Source organism: Rhinoderma darwinii, chromosome 1, assembly GCF_050947455.1.
Source record: "Rhinoderma darwinii isolate aRhiDar2 chromosome 1, aRhiDar2.hap1, whole genome shotgun sequence".
NCBI classification, from domain to species: domain Eukaryota; kingdom Metazoa; phylum Chordata; class Amphibia; order Anura; family Rhinodermatidae; genus Rhinoderma; species Rhinoderma darwinii.
This window is the reverse complement of record NC_134687.1, coordinates 657,357,536-657,368,452: the sequence shown is the minus strand read 5'-3', so window position 1 is coordinate 657,368,452 and position 10,917 is coordinate 657,357,536. Positions and strand designations below refer to the sequence as shown.

At 40.0% G+C, this 10,917-nt stretch overlaps 1 protein-coding gene across 1 annotated transcript; it reads right to left on the bottom strand.

Moving 5' to 3' along the window:
* Positions 1-242: 242 nt before the first annotated feature.
* LOC142664117 (uncharacterized) lies at positions 243-4,127 on the bottom strand. Its single transcript, XM_075843082.1, has one exon. It carries the CDS (start codon positions 4,056-4,058, stop codon positions 2,898-2,900), a length of 1,161 nt encoding a protein of 386 aa, XP_075699197.1. The 5' UTR covers positions 4,059-4,127; the 3' UTR covers positions 243-2,897.
* Between the last annotated feature and the right edge of the window lie 6,790 nt (positions 4,128-10,917).

Here is a 10,917-nt window from a genome sequence, read left to right as displayed (position 1 = left end):
TAGGAACGGTAGTTCATGTAAAAACCTCCTCTGTGGAAGGTAACACAACTATACACCGTGTTCCAAATTATTATGCACATTGGATTTAAGTGTCATAAACATTTAATTATTCGTTTTTCAATTAAACTCATGGATGGTATTGTGTCTTAGGGCTCTTTGGATCATTGTAATCAATCTCAGACACCTGTGATAATTAGTTTGCCAGGTGTGTCCAATCAAAGGAAAACTACTTAAGAAGGACGTTCCACATTATTAAGCAGGCCACAGGTTTCAAGCAATATGGGAAAGAAAAGATCTCTGCTGCCGAAAAGCGTGAAATAGTGCAATACCTTGGACAAGGTATGAAAACATTGGATATTTCAAGAAAACTTAAGCGTGATCATCATACTGTGAAAAGTTTTGTGGCAGACTCAGAGCACAGACGGGTTCGTTCAGATAAAGGCATAATGAGGAAGGTTTCTGCCAGACAAATTAATAGGATTAGGAGAGCAGCTGCTAAAATGCCATTGCAAAGCAGCAAACAGGTATTTGAAGCCGCTGGTGCCTCTGTAGTCCCGCGAACCTCAAGGTGTAGGATCCTCCAGAGGTTTGCAAGTGTGCATTAAGCTATTATTCGGGCCCCCCTTACAAGCAGAAACGGTTGCAGTGGGCTCAGAAATACATGAAGACTAATTTTCAAACCTTGTTGTTTACTAATGAGTGCCGTGCAACCCTGGATGGTCCAGATGGATGGAGTAGTGAATGGTTGGTGAATGGCCACCATGTCCCAACAAGGCTGCGACGTCCGCAAGGAGGTGGCGGAGTCATGTTTTGGGCTGGAATCATGGGGAGAGAGCCGGTAGGCCCCTTTAGGGTCCCTGACGGTGTGAAAATGACCTCTGCAATGTACGTAGAGTTTATAACTGACCACTTTCTTCCGTAGTACAAAAAGAACCGTGCCTTCCGTAGCAAAATTATCTTCATGCATGACAATGCACCATCTCATGCTGCAAAGAATACCTCTGTGTCATTGGCTGCTATGGGCATAAAAGGAGAGAAACTCATGGTGTGGCCCCCATGTTCCCCTGACCTCAACCCTATTGAGAACCTTTGGAGCATCCTCAAGCAAAATATCTATGAGGGTCTGAGGCAGTTCACATCAAAACAGAAGCTCTGGGAGGTTACTCTGACATCCTGCAAAGATATTCAAGCAGAAACTGTCCAAATACTCACAAATTCAATGGATGCAAGAATTGTGAAGGTGATATCAACGAAGGGGTCCTATGTTAACATGTAACTTGGCCTGTTTATTTCTTTTTGATTGAAAGAGCATTTTATTTCTGTAAATATGACCTCCTGATGCTTCAAATTCAACAAATTACCATTTTAGTTCTCTTTACAACCTTTAAAAGGTTTTGATCTCTGTTGTGCATAATAATTTGAAACAGTGCATTTTGAGTTTTTTATCTGTTATCATTAGATTTGTTGAATAAAATTTGCATTATACTCCAACGGTTGATGGCTTGAAAATTATACTGACTATCATTTGCATCGACTATTTAGGAAAATCAGCGAAAAATAACATTTGCATAATAATTTGGAACGCGGTGTAATGTTTTTCACGTGTAAGTTAAAAACTAATGTCGTTTTAGTCTTACTCACAATCATTATCTTATTCTTCAAAATTACACGTGTATGGACCCTGCAGTGTCTATATCTCTGACTACAGTCATGTAAGGACACCCCGTGTAATTTTTTTTTTTTTTACAAATGTTGACATGTGTATCTATATTTAAAGGCGTTTTCCACCTTCTGACAACTGATGACCGGACGTACATGCTGGAAGCACTTCGCTCCAGCCACGGCATAGCGGCCAAGCTGCACTATTGCAGCTCTGCACCTATTCAATTGAATAGGAGTGGACCTGCAGTTCTGCAGCACAGTCGCTGTGCTATGTACTGAGCCAACTGCTTCCGGGCTCCATACATAGCATTATGTGCCATAACGTCTGATGCCCGCAGGCCACCGGAGCGGCTTATCGGTGCGGGGTCCGGGTATCAGACGCGCACTGATGATATACTGATGACCTATTCAGTGAATAGATCATCAGTTGTCAGAAGGTGGAAAACCCCTTTAATCTTCATTCATACAGTATAAAAAGATAAAAGGTGATAGAAATTTTTTTTTTTAATTCAATTTGCAATAATTTCTTGAACAACAAAAAAAACACTTCACGGATATGCCATCTCTTTCTATGGCTCAAATACCTGGTTCTGCCCCTTTGGCAAAAATAACCTTTAGCAGGCTTTTTTTCCTTTAGAAGGCCTCATTCACACTTGCATAGTTTGGTTAGTATTTTTGATCCGTATTTGTAAGCCAAAACTGGATGCTGAACATAAACAGAGAAAAGTATAATGGAAAGATTTACATGTCTTCCATGTTTTGGACCTACTTCTAGTTTTGCAAATGTGAATTTGGTCAAGCGGTTATTTGATTTAAAAGGTAGAACCTGCTAGTTTAAAAAAAAAATCGTTACTTTATTTCCTCTGCATTAATAATTTTGTACTTTTTGATGGGCTATTGAATTGCTTATTGTATATTTGAAATTGTAACTTTGTTTAGCCAACACATAGATGGGGTACATCTGGACTTTGGAATAGGAACATAGTCTATTTGCATTTATATTAGAACCTGGCCAGGTGGTGTTATTATGTACAATGTTTTGAAAAGTATTTCTACAAATTTTTCTATAATTCAAATAATAAATGAATACAAATTATTTAATATTTCAAAGAGTACCTGCTATGTTTCCGGAGTCTTTTTTCACTAATTTAGCTTTTTCCTGAAACGGCACTTTGCAGGATATCTACTGCAATTTTTGGAATTTCTATTAGATACGGTGTAAACCATTTTTTAGTCTATGAATGTGGCTTCTCTCCTGTGTGAATTCTCTCATGTGTAACTAGCTGTGATCGAACTGTAAAACATTTCCCACATTCTGAACATGAATACGGTTTCTCTCCTATGTGAATTCTTTCATGCGTAACAAGATTTGATTTTCGTGCAAAACATTTCCCACATTCTGAACATGAATATGGCTTCTCTCCAGTATGAAGTCTCTCATGTGTAATAAGATATGATTTTTGTGCAAAACTTTTCCCACATTCTGAACATGAATACAGCTTCTCTCCTGTGTGAATTCTTTCATGCGTAACAAGATTTGATTTTCGTGCAAAACATTTCCCACATTCTGAACATGAATATGGCTTCTCTCCAGTATGAAGTCTCTCATGTGTAACAAGATGTGATTTATCTGTAAAACATCTCTCACATTCTGAACATGAATACGGCTTCTCTCCTGTGTGAATTCTTTCATGTGTAACAAGATTTGATTTATCTGTAAAACATCTCTCACATTCTGAACATGAATACGGCTTCTCTCCTGTGTGACTTCTCTCATGTGTAACAAGATTTGATTTTCGTGCAAAACATTTCCCACATTCTGAACATGAATATGGCTTCTCTCCAGTATGAATTCTCTCATGCGTAACAAGATGTGATTTTTGTGTAAAACATTTCCCACATTCTGAACATGAATACGGCTTCTCTCCTGTGTGACTTCTCTCATGTTTAGCAAGATTTGATTTATGTGTAAAACATTTCCCACATTCTGAACATGAATACAGCTTCTCCCCTATGTGACTTCTCTTATGTGTAACAAGATGTGATTTTTGTGTAAAACATTTCCCACATTCTGAACATGAATATGGCTTCCTTCCTCTGTGACTTCTCTTATGTATAACAAGATGTGATTTATCTGTAAAACATTTCTCACATAATGAACATGAATACAACTTCTCCCCTGTGGGAATCCTTTTCCCTGTAAGAAGACCTGAGATTTTTGTGAACGGTTTACCACATTGAAACCTTTTACCCTTTTTCTGAGCTGTACTTGTGGTAACAAGCTGTGATTGGTCAGAAGGTTCCTCATGATTAGTGAAATTACATGATAGGTCTTTACTGTGAAGTCCTGGATGTACATTAAGGGAAATGAGGTTTTCTCCTGAAGACTGCTGCATGATATCTTCATCTTCTTCTTTACAATTTAGCAATAACGTGAAGCTTCCCTCAGAGTTCTTACTGGGATTTTCTGTTATGATTAAAAATTTGTTTTGTGATTTTGTTTCAAAACAGAAAAGTTAACAAATTTATAACATTCGTATTACGCTGGAAACACACATGCAGTGTTTTGAGCCAAAGTCAGAAGTGGATCAAGCAGGAAGAAGTTTAAGCCGTGCCTTTTGAATCCACGCCTGGCTTCAGCTCAAAAACTGTGTGTGTGATTCCAGCCTTATAACGCTTTGTATAGCACTTTCAAATAAATCCATGACAGTCCAGGTTTCTGGTCTACACTCAGTCCTCTACTATTAATTTATTAAATAAACTTGACTTAATAAAACATTTTTTTGGGGAAAAGCAGAACCTTGTCTGTTCTCTGCCAACACATTTGGCCCTTTAACCCTTTCATGACCAAGGGTCATGAAATTTTCCATTTTTGAAATGCACGTTTTTAAACGAGAATACCTTTGGAACCGCTTTTTAATATCACAACCATTTTTACTTTGTTTTTTTACAAGAGTTATGAGGCTTTCATTTTCTAGATAGTTGAATTAATTCTGTGTTTTTAATTTTTATTATGAGCAGACAAATCACTAAAAATTAAAAAAACAAAACATTTTTGTAAATATATATATATATATACATATACATATATACACACTGCAGAGCTGTGTAACAATTAGTCCTCTTCTCCCTCCGTCACCCTGGATCGCTGTGAGGGGAGAGTGAAGAGGGCTATATACACACGACCGTGAAATACAACGAATCAACTGTCAGTTTTTCATGGCTGTTTTGCATCAATATGACTCGATTTCCTGGCTGTCTGACAGTTTTTGCCATCCGCATTTGCCATCCGTTTTTCATGGCCGTTTAAAAAAATAAAAAATAAATGGATGAATTTTATTTGTTAGTTTTTTGTCCCAACCCCCTGAAAACACCACAGTGCCCATGTAGATAGTGACGTAATACCACTTTAGATAGTGCCACATCGCCCACATAGTGCCAGTGTTCATAAAGATAGAGCCCACTGTAAATAGTGCCAGTACCCACATCGTGCCAGTTCTCCCTGTAGATAATGCCCACAGTGCCACACACAGTGCCCATGTAGATAGCACCAGTGTCCCCTGTAAATAGTTGCACAGTAACCATGTCGATAGTGCCACACCCCCTGTATACAGCACCCCACTGTAGATAGCACCACCCCCTGTAGATAAGACATATCCCCCTGTATTTAGCAATATCCTCGCTGCAGATAGCGCCACCCCCCCCCCCGTAAATGGCACCCCCTTTCTGTAAATTGCACCACTGTATCCCCCTGGCCAAAGATTCCGCTCCTACAGGAAGCCCCTGATCTCTGTTCATATATCTCTGTCAGAGGTTAACTCTAAAAGCGGAATCCCCTGTCAGAGCAGGGATTCCGCTCCTGGAGTAGCCCCTGATGTCACTGTCCGCATATGGATAGGGACACCAGGGGCTTCTCCAGTATCGGAATCCCCGACACAGAGCGACCTGACACCGGGGATTCCGCTCCTAGAGAGAGTCGCAGCTGTCATTGTCCATATATTGCTAGTGACACCAGGGGCTACTCCAGTAGCGGAATCCCTGGGTAGAGTGTCGGCCGGGGATTCCGCTCCCAGAGAGGGCTCCTAATGTCACTGTCCAAATGGACAGTGACGTCAGGTGCTCTCTCTAGAAGCGGAATCCCCAGCCAGTGTGATCTGAAGTCAGCGCTTTCTACAGTGGGGAGTGTGATGCTATCTACAGCAGGGGGGGGGGTACAATCTAAAGCGGGGATGGAAAGATGGCGGGGGCTCCCTCTAGGAGGGGATTCTGATGCTGGAGGTGCTTAGGTGGTGGTATCTACAGAGGGTTTTGCACTGCCTACAGTTGTGGGTGGCACTATCTACAGTGGAGGGTGTATTCCGGGCGTCTCAAAACACCGGCCGACATGAGAGTGCAGTGCTGCTCACACTGAAGCAGCACTGCACTCATTAAACCCGTTCCAGGCTGTCGACGTTTATACAGGTGCTAACTGCACGGGGCATCGGCAGTTAGAACGTATATAACCGTATGGCAGTTGTGAAGGGGTTAAATACTAATTAGACATACAACATCTTAATTTAATAATGTTAGTCTAATATTGGCCACAGTCTACATTTAAAGGGGTTTAACCCCTTCAGGACTGAGTCTGTTTTGGTCTTCAGGACGAAGCCGATTTTTCAAATCTGACGTGTCACTTTATGTGGTAATAACTCTGGAATGCTTTTAAATATCAAAGTGATTCTGAGATTGTTTTCTCGTGACATATTGTACTTTATGTTAGTAAAAAAAATTTGGTCGCTAAATTAAATATTTATTTGTAAAAAACACCAAGATTTGGAGAAAATTTTCAAAAATTTTCATTTTTCTAAATTTAAATGCATCCAGTAAAACAGATAGTAATACCATACAAAATAGTTACTAGTTTACATTTCCCATATGTCTACTTTATGCTTGCATCGTTTTTGGAAGATTCTTTTATTTTTCTAGGACGTTACAAGACTTAGAACTTTAGCAGCTTTGGCTTTGAGGGCCTTATATATTAGAAAGTCTCCATAAATCACCCCATTTTGAAAACTGCACCCCTCAAAGTATTCAAAACAGCATTCAGAAAGTGTTTAAACCCTTTAGGCGTTTCTCAGGAATTAAAGCAAAGTAGAGGTCAAATTTACAAATTTCATTTTTTCCCCCCAAAATTCATTTGTAATACATTGTAATTAAATTTTTTTTTCAAGGTTTTACCTGAGAAATGCAACTCAATATTTACTGCCCAGATTCTGCAGTTTTTAGAAATATCCCACATGTGGCCCTAATTTGTTAATTCACTCAAACACCGTCCTCAAAAGCAAAGGAGCACCTAGAGGATTTTGGGGCCTCCTTTTTTTAGAATATATTTTAGGCACCATGTCAGGTTTGAAGAGGTCATGTGTGGCCAAAACAGTAAAGATCCCCAAAAGTGACCCCATTTTGGAAACTAAACCCCACAAGGAATTTATCTAGGTGTATAGTTAGGATTTTGAACCCACAGTTTTTTTGCAACATTTATTTGAATTAGTATGTAAAGATGAAAATCTACTTTTTTTCTGAAAAAACAAGGAATAAAAGGAGAAAAAACACACCAACATATGTAAAGCAATTTCTCCCGATTATAGCAATACCCCATATGTGGTAATAAACGGCTGTTTGGACCCACAGCAGGGCTCAGAATTGAAGGAGCACCATTTGGATTTCTGAGTTTGCTGGAATAGTTTTCAGTGCCGTGTTGCGTTTGCAATGCACTGGAGGAATGAAAACAGTGGAAACCCCCCAAAAGTGACCCTATTTTGGAAACTACACCCCTCAAGGAATTTTTCTAGGGGTAAAATTATCATTTTGACCCCTCAGTTATTTTGCTGAATTCATTGGAATTAGTCTGTAAAGGTAAAAATCAACTTTTTTTCTGAAAAAACGTAGCCATTTTTAATTTTTGCAAAGAATAAAAGGAGAAAAAGCACCACAACATTTGTAAAACAAATTCTCCCGATTACGGAAATATGACATATGTGGTAATAAACTGCTGTTTGGACCCATGGCAGGGCTTAGAAGGGAAGGAGCGCTAATTGGCTTTTGGAGATCAAATTTAGCTGACATGGTTTTTGGGTGTCATGTCTCATTTGCAAACCCCCCAGAGGGACCACACAGTGGAAGCCCCCAAAAGTAACCCCATTTGGGAAACTACACCACTTAAGGAATCTATCTAGGGGTATAGTGATCATTTAGACCCCACATGTCTTTTGCAGTAATTAACCCTTTCCGAACTGATCCACGTTTTGCTTTTTCTTTTTTCCTCCCCACTTTCCGAGAGCCACAACTTTTTTATTTTTCCGTCAATAGAGTGGTGTGAGGGCTGTAGTTTTTATTGGTACCATTTCTTGGTACGTGAGACTTTTTGAGCACTTGTTATTAAATTTTTTGGTAGAGCCAACGTGGCCAAAAAACTGCAATTTTGCAGTTTAAAATTCTTTATTTTTAACAGCGTTCACCGTGCGAATTCAATAATGGTATATTGTAATAGTTTGGACTTTTACGGACGCAGCGATACCAATTTTGTGTATTTTTTTACATTACTTTAGAGAAAAAATGTGAAAAGGGTTTCTTTTTGGACTTTAAATATTTATTTAATTTTTCCTACTAATAATAACTATTTACTTTTGTTTTTACACATTTTATTAGTCCCCCTAGGAGACTTGAATCAGCGATCGTTAGATCACTGGTAGAATACACTGCAATACTAATGTATTGCAGTATATTGTCATTTTTACAAGCTCCTGTAACAGCGCGATCGCTGTTTCTGTCCGTTAGTCCCGCGGGCTCAGCGCGTGACATGCTCCATATATCACCCCCCACACCACGACATGCTATTAAGTCATGGTGCGCGAAGGGTTGAATGCGCAGCGGATGGTGCAGAGTGAAAATGAAAATTTTCCACTGATGTGCCATTTTAGTGCACTATATGTTGTGCCCAGTTTGTGCCCAGTTTGTGCCACCCTCATAAAATATTAACCGGGTTCTCCCGGGTATGGCAATGCCATATCTGTGGACGTAAACTGCTGTTTGGGCACGCTGTAGGACTCAGAAGGGAGGGAGCGCCATTTGGCTTTTGGAGCGCAGATTTTGCTTGGTAGTAGCACTGGCGTTTAGCTGGTATTTCAGTTTATAATGTGGGGGTACATGTAGGCTGGGCAGAGTACATTAGGGGCATAATAAGAGGGTATAATAATGGGGTAAATAAATAATAATCCGCAGATATGTTGCCAGTGTCACACTTATAAATGGCACCCGATCCTATCCGCTTTTGGAACACTGCACATTTTGCATCGCCATAATCTGGGAGCCGGAACTTTTTTTATTTTTTCACCACTGGAGCCGTGTGAGGGCTTATTTGTTGCGCCACAATCTGTAGTTTTAATTGGTATCATTTTGGGGTACATGCGATTTTGTTGATTACTTTTTATTCCATTTTTCGGCAAGCAAGATGACGATTATATTTTATTCTGCGGTTCGGTACAATTACGCCGATACCATATGTATATAGGTTTTATTATTTTTTGTGCCACCATATTCTGAGAGCCATAACTTTTTTATTTTTCAGTCAAAAAAGCTGTGTAGGAGCTTGTTATTTTCGTGACGGGTTGTAGTTTGTATCGGTACTATTTTGGCGTACATGCGACTTTATGATCACTTTTTATTGTAGATTTTGGGAGGGGTGGTGACCAAAAAATAGTGATTCTTGCATTGTTTTTGTTTATTTTTTTTGCGGTGTTCACCGGGCGGGAAAAATAATATTATAGTTTTATAGTTGGGGTTGTTACGAATGCGATGATACCAAATATGTGTACGTTTTTTTTACGTGTTCATTTTTTTCCTATAATAAAAGACTTACTATAGGAAAAAAAGCAGTTCTTGTTTATGTCACTTATAACTTTTATTTTTACACTTTTTTTAAAACATTTTTATTCTTTTTTTACTTGTCCCACTAGGGGACACTTAGACTTGCAGCTCTGATCGCTGCTGGAATACATTACACTACCTACGTAGTGTAATGCATTCCAACTGTCATTGTGACGTGACAGTCACACTGACAGGAAGCCTATGACGACCACCCTCCGGCCGGTCCTCATAGGCTTCTGTACATGGCAGCCTGGAAGTCATCGTCTGGCGTCCGGTTGCCATCGCCAGCCGCCGTGATTTCACGTGGGGGCTGCCGATCGGCGCTAAACTTAATTGTGGCGATCAAAATCGAACTGCACAATTAAGGAGTTAACTGCCGAAATCAGCGGCGATGGGCCACTGATTGGCAACGGGGAATGCAGGGCAGACACCCTGCACAGTTAACCTCCGCTGCGGTGTAGCGCCACGCTGCGGTTAACGATCAAAGCACTGACGTAACTGCACGTCGAGGTGTGCAAAGTTACTGCTCACCTCGACGTGCATTAACGGCAAGGTGCGGGAAGGGGTTAAAAGACATATGTTTTTTTGGTTCCGGAAAACCCCTTTAATAAGATAATGTGTCATGAGACAAAGCACACATCTCAGGATGAATTCACGAACATGATAATGAGGTCTGTATAAACGAATTTATATCATCTTTGGGATGTAGTGGAATAGACAGAGTGAAGTTATCAATCAGAATCTGTAATAAAGGTTTAAGGTACCGTTTATATAATTTCACTCAGAATTCAGGCTGTGCTAAGGGGAAAGAGGGTCCTATCAAGTACTAATAAGGTGGAACTAATGAAGTGGCCTCCTTCAAGTTTTAGCCATGTGACAATTCAATATCAAATTATTTTTCTATTCCTCTGCCAACCTATATTTATTTGGTCCTGTTTTTCTCACAACATATAGGGCTTCGATCTTGTGTAATAAAATAAGTGATATATTTAACTCTGATGGAGTGGGAGAGGCGTAAAGGGTAAAACTCTGCAGAGATAGGTGTGGACAACCAGAACGTTCATAGTCTATGGGCAGACAGCAACTGGGTAAAATAGGTGCTTCCTAATAATCATGAATCGGTTTGTTTTTTAATCCAATATAAAAATACACAAAACAACCCCACATCTTTAACCCCTTCCCGACATCCGCCGTATATATACGGCGCATGCCGGGTGGGGGAATATGGAGCGGGCTCACGGGCTGAGTCCGCTCCATAGAGCGAGTGTGTCGGCTGTGTCGCTTGTTTAACCCGTTCAATGCCGCGTTCAATAGAGATCGCGGCATTTATATTACTAAAAACAGGGGGGC